This window comes from Danio aesculapii, chromosome 6 (assembly GCF_903798145.1).
Source record: "Danio aesculapii chromosome 6, fDanAes4.1, whole genome shotgun sequence".
Lineage (NCBI taxonomy): Eukaryota > Metazoa > Chordata > Actinopteri > Cypriniformes > Danionidae > Danio > Danio aesculapii.
This window is the reverse complement of record NC_079440.1, coordinates 10,887,206-10,902,459: the sequence shown is the minus strand read 5'-3', so window position 1 is coordinate 10,902,459 and position 15,254 is coordinate 10,887,206. Positions and strand designations below refer to the sequence as shown.

The 15,254-nt window shown below is 33.8% G+C and overlaps 2 protein-coding genes across 2 annotated transcripts in view; both read right to left on the bottom strand.

Moving 5' to 3' along the window:
• Positions 1 to 852, bottom strand: part of usp40 (ubiquitin specific peptidase 40) — a 39,799-nt gene extending 38,947 nt beyond the window's left edge. Inside the window, exon 1 of the mRNA XM_056459508.1 lies at positions 123 to 852. Coding sequence (XP_056315483.1) covers positions 123 to 312 — 190 coding nt within the window. The 5' untranslated portion in view covers positions 313 to 852. The remainder of the gene's footprint in view (positions 1 to 122) is intronic.
• Positions 853 to 3,293: 2,441 nt separating this feature from the next.
• Positions 3,294 to 15,254, bottom strand: part of tspeara (thrombospondin-type laminin G domain and EAR repeats a) — a 31,738-nt gene continuing 19,777 nt past the window's right edge. The window contains exons 10-13 of the mRNA XM_056458963.1: positions 10,131 to 10,363; positions 5,830 to 6,008; positions 5,644 to 5,745; positions 3,294 to 3,866 (exon numbers count right to left, since the gene is read on the bottom strand). Coding sequence (XP_056314938.1) covers positions 3,713 to 3,866; positions 5,644 to 5,745; positions 5,830 to 6,008; positions 10,131 to 10,363 — 668 coding nt within the window. The 3' untranslated portion in view covers positions 3,294 to 3,712. The remainder of the gene's footprint in view (positions 3,867 to 5,643; positions 5,746 to 5,829; positions 6,009 to 10,130; positions 10,364 to 15,254) is intronic.

The window sequence follows — 15,254 nt, the reverse complement described above, 5'->3', positions numbered from 1 at the left end:
GTGAACGAATATAAAACATATTTTACCTCAATATTTTTCACGAGTAAATTGATTAAATAATGAGAGGATGTAATAATGAGACGACTTTCTTAAACACTGATGAAAAATCTACTGAGTTTTACCCCTGAACTCGGGTGTGAAGAGTAGCGTCTGGATGAGAGAGTTGAGGTAACAGGTGCCGCCTTGATTCTTGATCCCGCAGAGTTTGATTTTCCCTCTCGGTGGAGGAGGCTCGCAATCTCTTCCCTTCACACCTGATCCAGGTGCCGAGGAAAAACCATCCCCTTCCTCCTCAAAAAGATCTCCAAACATGACCGCAGCTGTCTCGTAAAGCTCAGGATCGGCAAATCTGGTTTTCTGGTTTGAACAGAGTTTCGATTACTGCGAAAGGAAAGCGTTTCACCTCTTGCTATCTCATCTTGGTCTTCCCCAGCTCTCGATTAACGATCAATGGGCTCACTCTGGAATATGACGACTTCACAGGAATAAACATCGCTTTTGTAAAAAACAACAGAGGAACTAGATTCTCTTTTTTGCTCCGTTTAAGCGCCGTGAAGTTCCTCCGAATAAATCACAGGTGTCGTGAATAAATCTCAGTCCTTAAATCGGAAAACAGATATCTGAGAGGGGACTGCAGTGCTTCCATGTTTCACCATTGAGATTTAAAACAACAGCTTTATTTTCGTTGACAGCCGCGGTTTTAGTTTCGTTGTTTTAGACCGTCAACGTATATATTAAGCAATGTTTATAAACGCGACTCAGTCATTCAAAAAAAATCTATTTCTTTGATTGAAATCATGGAAAATTGAACTCTGAGTAGAAAATCATTTATGTTTTTAGGACGCAGCCATGTTTGCTTGATGACACGTCAGGTCGCTATGCATTGTGGTACTTGTAGTTTGTTATTATAACGGCCCTCTTCAGTTTCCCGTATCTGACAGGTGTTCTTGGCTAGACTAGACATTAACGTAATAAATCTATTCGGTTATCACAGACTGTTCAGTCATAATCTATAGACCATATATTTACTTATTTATTTCAAAAGTAGTTGACACTAGACATTAAATAGAGCTGAAATATCGAACTGTTCCAGAAAAAAATGGGTCACTTGGTCACAAATTACCATAGACCTTAATTTTTTTTTTTGAAAATTAATATATTTCACCTGAAAGCTATTAGACGCTTTATATTAGGATAGGACAATATTTGGCCAAGATTTAAAAATCTGGAATCTGAGGGTTAAAAAAACACCTAGTTGTCCAAATTAAGTAGACCTAGTTATGCATATTAAGCTACTAATCAAAATGAAGTTTTGACATATTTACAGAAGAAAAATTACCAAATATTTTTCATGGAACATGATCTTTACTTTACTTGGTAAAAGAAAACCTATATATTTCTGAGTCGTTAAAATCATGTTAATAAGTGGTGGAGTTAAAAACTACAGTTCCCATAAATCCAAGCTCTTCAGCGTCATCAAGTTACGTCTTTGTTGTTGTTTTAGAATGTGCGCCCTCTAGTGGTAAAAAAAAAAATACATGCACACTGTAATACCTTAGCTGTTGCCTAAAACGTTGTTTTATATAGAACTTCTCGTGTTTATTTTGCAAAATATACCATTAGGCATAGAATATATCACAAATGTGTGCTGAAAAAAATTAAACATACAATATAAAAATATGACACAATGCAAAATGTGTTAATATTTTAGAAAGAAGGATCTTTAACTGAATTATATCATATACAAGATATATAATTTATATTTGTTGTGTGCTACAACAGTGGAGGAAATACATAAACATTGCTTTGTGCCATTTTAACATTTATGTTTAAATAAAACCTGCACTTAATCAGACAGTGATAGATTAATATGGACATGTCCAATTTCCGGCAAGATTTAGTTCACAAACAGTAACTGTAATGACCAGCATTTGATTAATTTACAATAATAAATCCTAAAATCTGGCATTAAAACCTTACATTTCAAGCTATCAGCAGTAGTCACTCAAATTCAGAGGATATCCTGGGGACAATTTTTTATAATTTCGGGGAATTGTTTATGAAATACACAGTAATAAAAAACACAATATTTTATTTTGAAATATAGTGAAGCTTTTTTAAATAACTCTTAAAGAGCACCTATGATGAAAATCATCTTTTGGGAGCTGTTTGGCAGAACTGTGTGTAAGTATAGTGTGTCCACAGTCATATTGGGGTAATATAAACACAGTAAGTCTCTTTTTTTAAATCTCCTGGCGTTAAAATAAGATCCAAATCTCTCCCATTTTGAAGCTGACCGCAACTTGATGTAGGAGTGCGGTTTCCCCGCCCACCTAATTGATCGACAGCTGTGTATTAACATCTCTTCGTAGTAACACATATAATCATATCAACAAGACAGGACGTGCACAAAGCAACTGTGATTAAAAGATCTGTTCAGCGCTCTGTGATCATCAATCATCAAACTTAATCAAGAATGAGTTTTATGAGTTAAAACGTTTTTAAAACAGTGCATGTTTGTAATGAAGTACAGCAATTTTACCGTCTTCATCACCACAGCTGCGTGTCAGTACAATTATAAAAGAAGACGCTTCAATCCCGGTTTGTGGACGTTAAATCAGGTTTATTTTGTATATTAACATAATGGATATCCATACAGCGTGGATATTACAGTCACATTTGCCATGCTAAAACAGTGCAAAGTTACACGCATACTGTGTGTGTGTGTCTGTGTGTGCGTGAACTTTGTAACGACATTGTGTGTAATGGAATGTGCATGGAAAGGCTTGAATAATCTCCACGACAAATACATCAAATAATCATTGGGAAAAGTTCTTACTGTAGTATTTTTGACAAACGTTACATGAGATCTGCTTTGTTCATGTCTGTCACTGTGCTGTTTATCTGACGCAGCCTAGGCGGAGATTAAGTCACACTCTGACAGGCACGTGGGAATGGTAGGCGGGGAGAACTAGCATTAAAGGCACAGGCAACGAAGATAGCTACATTGTGTTCAGAGCAGAAACTTCCAATATTCTAAAAGGTATATTGAATAATCTGATGAGTGTTTTGAGCTGAAACTTTACTGACACGTTCTGAAGACACAAAAGACTCATTAAATCTTGAAAAAGGGGTAAAATAGGTGCCCTTTAAGTGCAGTAATGAAGTAAAAAATACTTTATTTACTTTCCATACTAAAACAAATCTGTCCCTCCACCATTCAAAACATAAACAAATTTAATGTAAAACACAAGCACGTATTGACATTGTAAAATCAATTTATTGTAGTGCAAAGAACAAGAGGTAATATACAAATATTATACATATAAATAGCATTATTACTTTATTTTACATATTTGGTTAAATCTGTAATCAATAAACATTGTATGGCGCTCTCCACAAACATGTGTACTCTATTGATGGAAAGTGCCGTTGTAAATAAAAGATGCACAGAGCCTAGATGTTGCTTATTTTGCCGATAAATTTTTATTTATCGAAACCGAGATTCACTTAAAGTTTCCATTGAATCTTTTTATGCAGACTGAGGTAGTTTTCAGAAAGTATATCAAACTCCAGATTCAGCCGGTTTGATTGACTTTAAAAAAGCTTCTGGTCAAATTGTCGGTGGTTCAAAGGAGACAAGAGTAAATGAATCAGTTCTGTTAAGCTCTGTGGCTTATGAATATGCAAAAGCTGAACAATGTTTGTGTCGTCAGTGGATCCTGAGCTTGAAGACTTTGGAAAGAGGAGCTTTGGCGCTGGAGTACATCAGATAAGAACCCTCCGCGGAGGTGAAGAACTCCCAGTCGCTGCATCCGATGGTAGGCAACCGATGAACAGGGACAAAACCCTCATACCCCTGCCATCTGTAGCGAGTTCAAAACAAGAATCAAAATCTTCACTTTCTGTGGTATTCTTTACGGTTTACGCTGCTGTATTAATAATAGGGCTGCACAGTCCAAAGACATGCGCTATAGGTGAATTAAATAAACTAAATTGGCCGTAGTGTATGTGTGTGAATGCAAGAGTGTATGGGTGTTTCTCAGTGTTGGGTTGCAGCTGGAAAGGTATCTGTTGTGTAAAACATATGCTGGATAAATTGGCGGTTCATTCCACTGTGGCGACCCCTGATTAATAAAGGAACTAAGCCGAAAAGAAAATGAATGAATGGATGAACATTGTTTTACCTACTATGGAAGTCAATGGTAACAGGTTTTCAGCTTTCTTCAAAATATCTTATTTAGTAGAATGTTAAAAAACCTGTAACCATTGACTTCCATATTTGTTTTTCCTACTATGGAAGTCAATAGTAACAGATTTTCAGCTTTCTTCAAAATATCTTATTTAGTAGAAAGCTAGAAACCTGTAACCATTGACTTCCATATTTGTTTTTCCTACTAAGGAAGTCAGTGGTTACAGGTTTCAACTTTTTTCAAAATATCTTATTTAGTAGAATGTTAAAAAAACCTGTAACCATTGTCTTCCATATTTGCTTTTCCTACTATGGAAGTCAATGGTAACAGGTTTTCAGCTTTCTTCAAAATATCTTAATTAGTACAATGTTAAAAAACCTGTAACCATTGACTTCCATATTTGCTTTTCCTACTATGGAAGTCAATGGTAACAGGTTTTCAGCTTTCTTTAAAATATCTTATTTAGTAGAAAGCTAGAAACCTGTAACCATTAACTTCCAGGTTTGTTTTTCCTACTATGGAAGTCAATGGTAACAGGTTTTCTGCTTTCTTCAGAATATCTTATTTAGTAGAAAGCTAGAAACCTGTAACCATTAACTTCCAGGTTTGTTTTTCCTACTATGGAAGTCAATGGTTACAGGTTTTCAGCTTTCTTCAAAATATCTTATTTAGTAGAATGTTAAAAAACATGTAACCATTGACTTCCATATTTGTTTTTCCTACTATTGAAGTCAATGGTAACAGGTTTTCAGCTTTCTTCAAAATATCTTAATTAGTAGAATGTTAAAAAACCTGTAACCATTGACTTCCATATTTGCTTTTCCTACTATGGAAGTCAATGGTAACAGATTTTCAGCTTTCTTTAAAATATCTTATTTAGTAGAAAGCTAGAAACCTGTAACCATTAACTTCCAGGTTTGTTTTTCCTGCTATGGAAGTCAATAGTTACAGGTTTTCAGCTTTCTTCAAAATATCTTATTTAGTAGAATGTTAAAAAACCTGTAACCATTGTCTTCCATAATCGTTTTTCCTACTATGGAAGTCAATAGTAACTGGTTTTCAGCTTTCTTCAAAATATCTTATTTAGTAGAATGTTAAAAAACATGTAACCATTGACTTCCATATTTGTTTTTTCTACTATGGAAGTCAATAGTAACAGGTTTTCAGCTTTCTTCAAAATATCTTATTTAGTAGAAAGCTAGAAACCTGTAACCATTTACTTCCATATTTGTTTTTCCTACTATGGAAGTCAATGGTTACAGGTTTTCAGCTTTCTTCAAAATATCTTATTTAGTGCTCAACAGAAGAAACAAACTCATTTAGAAACAATTGAGGTAGAATAAATAAAATAAAATGTGTCCAAATATACTGTAATGTTTTGGCTAATCGTTGTAGGCAATGCAGCATAATCATTTCAAATGAAATCGTAACATAATTCTTCAGTAATTACCTGTATATAACACTGTTCAAAGAGTAGGACGATCCATCATACGAGTTGGCTACGACTAAGAAATGTTCGTCTCCAACCGTAAAGAATTCCCAGTCCACCGCACTGCCAAACCAGAGGAAATCAAGTCAAAGCATGTGAATTATGATCTTCTCTCAATCCCAAAAGCACATTTGATTCAGGCTTTACCTGTATGTTACAATGTCTTGGAACTTGAGGAACATCTTAGTTGTCATATCAAGCTCATATATAGTTGAGTTGATGGTGTAGAGGCTCGGTCCTTTCTCACACAGCATATGACCATTGGCAACTGCTAGGAAAACTCGGTTTCCGATCTGAAACATTTCCCAGTCTGTAGCTCCGAATGTCTGAAATTAACAGACATACATTGAAAATAGATTTATTGGTGTGGTTTTCTAAAGCACTTATTCTACCATGGTTTTTATTGTTGTCCCTTAAATATGTTTAAAAAAAGGTGTGTGCTATCAAGAAGAATGTAACCTTAAAAATGAATGTATTTGTTTCTAGGGCTGGTCAACATGACAAAAATCCAATTTTATGATATAACTTATCTCAAATCCTGATAATGATATTATGATAGTACTTTTCTGTAAACTCAATCAATTTATAGTTTATATACATATTCTGTTATTCACGTTTCTGTTTGCATCCCCGTAATGGCGTGTAATATTGCTCTCATATAAATTGTGAAAAAGTATTACCATAAACAATGTATTTTTGACACCTTGAAATAAGCTACAGAGCATATTATGAAATTATAGACTGTTAATTTTGTCTGTACATTATATGTCGTCATATGGTACAGCCCTAATCTCAGATGCAGAAAAGCTAATTCATGCTTTTATGACTTCTAGGCTGGATTACTGTAATGCTCTGTTCGCCGGTTGCCCAGCATCCTCTATTAATAAACTTCGAATTGTGCAAAAGACAGCTGCAGAGTACTTACCAGGTCAAGAAAATATGACCAAATCACCCATCATTTTATCTTCCTTATACTTGCCGCCTGTTAAGTTCTGTATTGATTATAAAATATTGCTTCTTACCTATAAAGCTTTAAACAATCTAGCTCCTCTTTATCTAACCAACCTTCTATCTCGCTACAATCTAACCCGCTCTTTAAGATCTCAAAACTCAGGGCTTCTGGTAGTACCCAGAATAGCAAAGTCCACTAAAGGAGGTTGAGCCTTCTAATATATGGCTCCTGAACTCTGGAATAGCCTTCCTGATAATGTCCAAAGCACAGACACACTCTCTCAGTTCAAAACAAGATTAAAGACCTATCTTTTCAGTAAAGCATACACAAAATGCATTACATAAATGTATGATGCATGAGCGTGCTCCTTGTAGGTGAGTAGGCTTGACAAACCACCTGTAGGACCCACTCTTCTTGTCTTAATATGCCAGGCATTTTGTTAGAAATACTATGTTTCAATATGTTTATTTCTATGTTTGTTTATAGAACTACTATTTTCATTTTTAGCACTTCATTTTCGAATTGACATTTAATATCTCTTGTTCCAATACATTATGAACAAAAGCTACGCTAATTATTTTCTTTGTTCTCTATTTCCACTTGGAGATACCCATCCCGAGGGCTGCAGAGAGTGTGCAGCCCCATTGATGGGATCCAAGACCTGTGATGATGCCAAGTATCGAGGACTCGGAGGATAACACATACACTTAATACACAAATACACTTCATTAAATATGTATGCGTAGGCATCCCCTATATACTACAAAACTGCAGGTTAACTATGTTTCTATATAATAACCTATATTTGATTGTAATTTATAACTTAATTAGATGGTAATGCAATAATGTGGATCTTTTGTAAAGTTGCTTTGAAACAATAATTATTGTAAAAAGTACTATACAAATAAACTTGAATTCAATTCAATTGAACGAATTGTTTCCATGCTAGGCTATAGGAAATTTTTGGGAAACGCAGTCCTGCTGAATTGACACTGACCGCATCAATAACTACCTGAGAGTCATATCGCATCACTGTGAAATATGACTTTGATTAGATGTTAGATGTTGCATTTAATTATAGTGCAACATCATCTAAACGCTTGATATTAACAAAAAAAACTCTTCTTGTTCTTTTTCCCCCCAGTAAAACACATCTGCACACTGGGGAATTCCCATCTGAAACAGCTGACAACTTCACAAGAGGCGAGGCTGCCTTGTTAAGCCTGTTGACAGACTTTGGATCAGTGATTTAGAGGCAATATATTTTAAAAGGCAATATATTACATAGATAGTTTAATGCTTTTAAAGATTTAAGTAAAAGCATCTAGTACTTTTTTCCTATCCCTAATTTTGCCTAATTTGCATATTTTATTCAGGATATACACACATATACATACAGTAAAGCATTTAATTCAACCAAACTTTTAGAGGTTACGCTAAAGATATTCTGTCATAATCACCGCCAAATTTATGTCCTCAACACAAAATTACATTTCCAAGCTGCTAGTTTTGTCCAAAAAAAGTGAATGTCATTTGTATTATAAGGCTCCAACTTAATTAACATACACACAAATTTTATATAATTCTTCGATTTATTTTTCAAAGAGGGTAGAGAAAAAAAGTAAGCAGTAATAGTAAAGAAAGTTTCAAAAATCAGCTATTCCTTTTCCGTTAAGTGTAATAAAATACTAGTATATACTTTAAATGTAATGTAACACATGAACAGACATTATTTTCTATGTTTAAAATAAAAGACATGATTTTTTCCCTTTGATTAACTATAAAAGTTAACAAAAATATTATACGTTAAGTAAAGTCAATTGGCTGTGATGAATGAAGATGAAAGCCATAAATCTCTTGAGTACCAGTTCAGGGTGTTTTACGACAGTTAAAGCTTGGCTTTACCCTATACTTAACCACTCCAGCAATACTACAGTATAGATGCCTTGAGGTGATTTTTTTGTGAGAACAGGTGTCAGCTAAATGTAAAATAACATGCTGTAACTGGGAAACACCAACATGAGTTCTTCATTCACCTTTTTTTCACATGTGTCATGATTTCCCAATTTAGTTACCTGTAATATATTCCTTAATGCACAACATTAAAAATAAACCGGCAATACAGAGAAGATCAAAACAAAAGAACAAACTAGAATTTTCCTAAAATATCAAAGTTAACCTAACAGAAGAGAGCATTTCTTTTATCGATCCCCCAACTGCTCCCCAGCAATGGCTGCTCAGGGTGTTCATAGTGTGTGTGTGTGTTTGTGTGTGTGTGGTTTGTGCACTTGGATGGGTTAAATGCAGAGCACAAAATCAGAGAATGGGTCATTATATTTGGCCTTGACTTTCCTTTTTCCTTTCCTTTCCTCTACATCTCACATCAGCCACTCACCAGGACCACAAGTACCACAATTCTTTGCACCTCACACCTGATTCCCATTAACTAGACTCTGATTGCACAGCACTGCAGCCAATCTTCGCACACATAAAAACACCTCAGTCATTGCCTTGTCTTGTTAATGTTAAGTGCATTCTGAGCATTTTTCCATGTCCACTGCCTTGTCTTTGTTTTTGTTCTCAGACTGTTTCCTGTTTTTAACAATGGTGGGCAGAGCGAGGCTTTATGAAACATTGAAACAGTCTAAGAAAATATGTCTAGGCTTCGTAATGTTTTAAAACCAAACTCTACAGTGACGCTTTGTGGTCCTTTTTAGGTATTTCCTTGAAACAACTTTAACAAAGAAACAGTTACGCAAATTGAGGAATTATTCCCCACGTTGTATTGTAAAGATATAAAGTGATTAGTGGAGCGTTTAGAGGCTTAATGAGATAGTGGTTTTGTATCTGATCTTGTCAATCCAATGCAGATTTACCAGACCTAGGAATACTTGTGAAATGACCAATACTTTGAATCATTTTATTCAGCTGACCTGGGTGTTTCAAAACGTTTCAAAGCAGTGTTTCGAAACATCTGCAGGTCAGGATCTTGACACTGTGTTAAAATGTCGGTTTCATGTCAGCCATCTCTAGTTTTTGATTGTTTGCTTGAAATTGTTGTTTGCTCCTGTTTTAACCCCTGCCTGTCTATCCATCCTGTTTCATAATAAAGCTGAATTTGGAACTCCACCTTCATTGTGCGTTCTTGTACGTTACAATATAAATGTGCTTTTCTGTCGCTTTGCTGTCCTTGAATGTTTGGTGCCATCTTGCGACTAAATGATAATATTAATAAGTTGGTTAATGTAGTATGCATCCAACTATATGTCAAGACATTTTTCTTTCAGCAAACTATACGTTTAATTAAACGGTTTGAAAATTATTACTGCTTAAATCTATGTTTTGTGTCTAACAGTTTGATATTGTGACAAGTAGGCATGAAATAAGCAGGATATTGTACATCCAGTCGGTTGGTTTCACAGAATAAAGCACTGCAGTCTTATCAAGCCCTTTAGTCTTTACACCCATTAAAAAAATATATGGTTTCTAAACTTACCCTTATAGTCTGAAAGACTTGAAAGGCTCCACCAAGCCAGATATAGATGGATGAATCTGTTTGGGTGGAGGTGCCATCAAAAGCATTGGCCACTGCTAGGAAGTGATAGGGCCCTACAGTGAAAAATTCCCAGTCATAAGCTCCTGATGTCAAGATGGTCTGGTTCACCTCAAACATCTTGGTTCCTGGGTTCCACTTATAAACAACACTGTCAATGTTGTGATTACCATTCTCTAAAAGGGAAGAGAGGAATGTAATGTAATCGAGTCTTGAGGTCAAAAGTCTAAAGACTGAAATACCCACAGTGCATTTCTTTTCATATATAGCTTTAGTACACATGGAAATAAAAAAGTGTCACTGTATATGATGAGCTGTTTTAAAATTTTATCTAAAAAAACCCCAATCCATGCTCTTTGGAGATACGTTTCCTGGGTTACACATTTGAGAACCGCAAAATATATGCCATGGCTACATACAGTTAAAATCATAATTATTAGCCCCCCTGAATTATTATCCCCGTTTATTTTTTCCCCCAATTTCTGTTTAACGGAGAGATTTTTTTTCAACACATTTCTAAGCATAATAGTTTTAATAACTCATTTCTAATAACTGATTTCTTTTATCTTTGACATGATGACAGTAAACAATATTTACTAGATATTTTTCTAGAAACTTCTACACAGCTTAAAGTGACATTTAAAGGCTTAACTAGGTTAATTAGGTTAACTAGGCAGGTTAGGGTAATTAGGCAAGTTATTGCATGACAATGGTTTGTTCTGTAGACTATCGAAAAAATATAGCTTAAAGGGACTAATAATTTTGACCATAAAATGGTTTTTAAAAAATTTAAAACTGCTTTTATTCAAGCCGAAATAAAGCAAAAAAGACTTTCTCCAGAAGAAAAAATATTATCAGACATACTATAAAAATTTCCTTGCTTTGTCAAACATCATTTGGTAAATATTTAAAAATGAAAAAAAAAATCAAATGGGGGCTAATTATTCTGACTTCAACTGTATGCTGGCAGTTTTTGTTTTCACAAATCCACTAGAGGTCACTGTGTACGCCGTTTGTTTTTATAGCGTGAAAAGGAACAAGTTGTTAACAGTGTCATAGCGCCCATAGCATTCGTTTTTATACACAAAATGCAGCCATATATAACCCAGGGCACATATTTCTCAGTTCTCACATATGTAGCCCTGGGCACATATTCCCAATGAGCCTGGGTTGCAAAAAACCTACTAGTGCTTATCCATTTAATACTTGTTCTCATTCATAAGATACTAGTACCTAATAATAGTAGCAAACAACAGTAATTATTCATTAGATATTCATTATTACGTTATTGTTAATTACTATACTAGTATTTTTTCCTCATTAGATACTAGTTACTATTTCAATAGTAATAGTTCTATTGTCACTAGTAACAAATCTGTATTGTTGACGTTGACTTAAAGTGGATCTGATCTGTCAGTGAGAAACCAGATATTAATTTTTAAGTATCCAATTGTGGCTTTATTTTTACAAATAAACTTGTGTGTTTGTATATATATATATATATATATATATATATATATATATATATATATATATATATATATATATATATATATATATATATATATATATATATATATATATATATATATATATATATTTAGTTCCTATTTAATAGATACTAGTCGTTTCTTATATTAGCACTAATTCAATGAGTTACACTTTTTAATTTTTGTTAGTAAAATCTTTGAATTGTCCTTTATTGTGGCCATTCTGACTAGTGACTAGTAAGATAAAACTAGTTGGGACAAGATCAGACCTGTAACAAGTAATAATTTCAGATAATATTACTGTCTATTAAATAAGAACCTGTTATCTAATAAATACCTCACTACTGAAATGAGAAAATGTATCTAACGAATATCTAATTTGTATTACTATTTAACAAATAAGTACTAGTGTCTTCGTATTATGAACTAGTTTCTAATGAATAAGTACTAGTATTTTTTCAAAGTGTCAGTAGCTAAAGAAAAAGCACTAATAACTGAATAAGTACTACTAAATGGTAAATATACTAATAAAATACAAAGTACTCTGTATCTTTAAAAAATATTAAAACAGCTTGCCATATCAGCACTATTTTTAATTTCTTGTATTTAACATTGATACCATCTACTAAACTACACCAGTGGCTCCACATTTATCAGTTTATATATATATATATATATATATATATATATATATATATATATATATATATATATATATATATATATATATATATATATATATATATATATATATATATATATATATATATATATATTCAAGCAAACCTTACATACCACATCTATTTTGTAATAATCTGTTTCCCAATGAAGGCTTTCCCAATTCAAAGCCCTTTCAAATGTCAACTTCAATTAATTTAAAAAACAATATAAAATAAAAACACTTTTAAGTATGACTTAGAACTCACTACAGTACAGTTTTAAAGATTTTGCTTATACTGTTTATATTTTTTATTAAATAGACCTAGGCAGAACATATTCAGTCAGGTCGTGAACCCTGTTTTGTTTTGACATCGGTTTTATAACACCATAAAAAGTCTAGTAGAACAAACATTTCTGCTGCTCATCACAGTCGCCTCCCAAAACTCCTGGTTCATGTTGAAAAGGTCATATTTATGCAACACAGGCTTACTGGAAATACGTGCTTCAGTTTACATTAGCAAAAATTTACTACAACAAATGACTTTTCTAGGTAAAATCAATGCTACAGGGCAGTATGACGACAACAACTTTTGTTGTCCCTTTTCACACTAATGATATTTACAGGGACATATTATTGAAGAATAGGAGGACTTTTGACACCTTTATTTCCATATGGACAACTTTTCTGATGTGGTCAGTTTGCTCAGCAGCTCACTTTATATTGTGTTGTCTAGTTCAGTTCAAGTGCAGTTCCACAATAGAAATAAAAGCAATATAATATCAAGGTAAAACTATGTGATTGCAGTGCACTTTTCTCTTACATTTAGACATAAACAAGGAGGACGTGTATCTCAAACCTAAAACAAAATGTAATCTACACTCAAATAAATATATATATTTTGCTTGTTTGAACTACTTATTTAAAATAAGCTGAAACAACACAATTCAATCAATTGTATTGGGACAACTTAATTTTTTATGTTCAATCCACATAAATTTGTTAAAAGCGTTTAGTTAACTTAATCGATTTGTGTTGGCACAACATAAATGAATTGTGTGGAACCTTGCATTTTTTTACAGTGTAAGTGAATTATTTCAGATTTGCAAATATCTATACTGCACCCCCTTTTCTGTCATCTAAAACATACCCGGAGCAAGGTAGTTTATGTTGCACAAAAAAATGTAGGTTGAGGCACATATTTCCAATGAGTCTGGGATGTATTTTATGAGTATGTATGTATTTTATAAGTCATATTGCAAGAGGAAAACTTGGAGGTGAGAAAATGTGTACACTGTAAAAAACGCTGGGTTCCACACAGTCGATTTTTGTTGGGACAACATGAAGGAATTAAGTTAACTCATTTAGTTTTTACTAATTTAAGTGGATTGAACATAAAACAATTAAGTTGTCAACCAAAAAAACTGACAAATTATGTTGTTTCACCTCATTTTAAGTAAGTAGTTTGAACAAACAGTGAATGTCATTTTTTGAGTGTAAGGTGCAATTGCTGAAGTACCTGTTTTGTTAAAATGTGGTCAGTAAATTAGGATTTTTTTATCAATATACTACATTTTTGCACAGTTATGATAGAATATATGGCAAATTTGTTTGTAGAGCCTTCCAAAGATAAATTTAAAAACACACTGATGCATGTTGTGTGCTGAAAGTATTGTAGATGTGAGGTTAAAAAAAATAATCCTGAATTGACACACAGCTATGGACTTTCTGATGTTTGAGGAAGCTTTTTATTGCATGTAAACCATTCTTCAAATCTCTTATTTTGTCTTCCACAGATGAAATGTAGTAATATGGGGCTAGCCTGAAATGATGGTGAGCATGAACTACTCTGGCATTTAATAGTAATCATGGATAAATTCACTACAGTTTTTGTTTTTGAAAGTCTTTTGTGCTCACAAAGTAACGCATTTGAGATTGTCAAAAATATACACAGCGCTCTCTAGTGGATTTATAAAAAGCAAAAACTGCAGGAAGACTGGGTTTTAGTTTAGTACAGGGTACATATTGTTGGTTCTCATAAATGTAGCACTGGTCACATATTTAAAAAAATATTCTGTTCTTGAACAACATAAATCAGTTTCTATTCAAAAGTCTCTATTCATTCTAAAGAATATTTGTTTAGGATTTCCAAAAAAATAAAAACATTTTGAATATAAAAACCATTATAATAAGGCACCAATGATAGTTGAGAAGCAAATCAGCATATTTGATACTGATTATATTTATATATCTATTATATATCATACACTGTAAAAAATGCTGGGTTCCACATAATCTTTTATGTTGTCTCAACCCAGATTGATTAAGTTAACAGGGTGAGCAGGGCCATGCACAGGGGGGTGGCCCGGTGGCTAGAGCCACTGCCCCTTTGCCCTCATTGGCTGAGGTGCCCCTCTTGCTCAATCGCCCCGGTCTTCACTTTGCGATTGCAACCATCCGTCCATCTTCCCCCCCCATCCAAACATGGTAAGATCTAAAAACGTGGCTGCGAGGGCTTTTTTTTCTGGATTGCTTTTGAAAACACTGTCGGTTGGGTTTGGGATGGGGTGATTGGGTCAATCGGTGCTTTTGAAAAGACTATCGGTTGGGTTTAGGGAAGGGGATAGATGGAGGTGTTGGTCATTCAGTCAGTCGACAGCGGCCTCTGGTAGATTTACTCGAGAAGAGCAGGTGTAAGTGGCACTCGTGAGAGAAATTTGAGATCTGAAAAAGCCTAAACAGCGGCCTCTGGTGGATTCATGAAAACAAAAACTGCAAAAAACATACCTCCTGGGAGGTATTTTGCTTTCTCCAAAAATGTAGACGAGGATAATTATCCACAATGAGCCTGTTATTACGTTTAACTTTACAAATTTATGTGAATTAAACATAAAACAAATAAGTTGTCCAAAAAAGTAA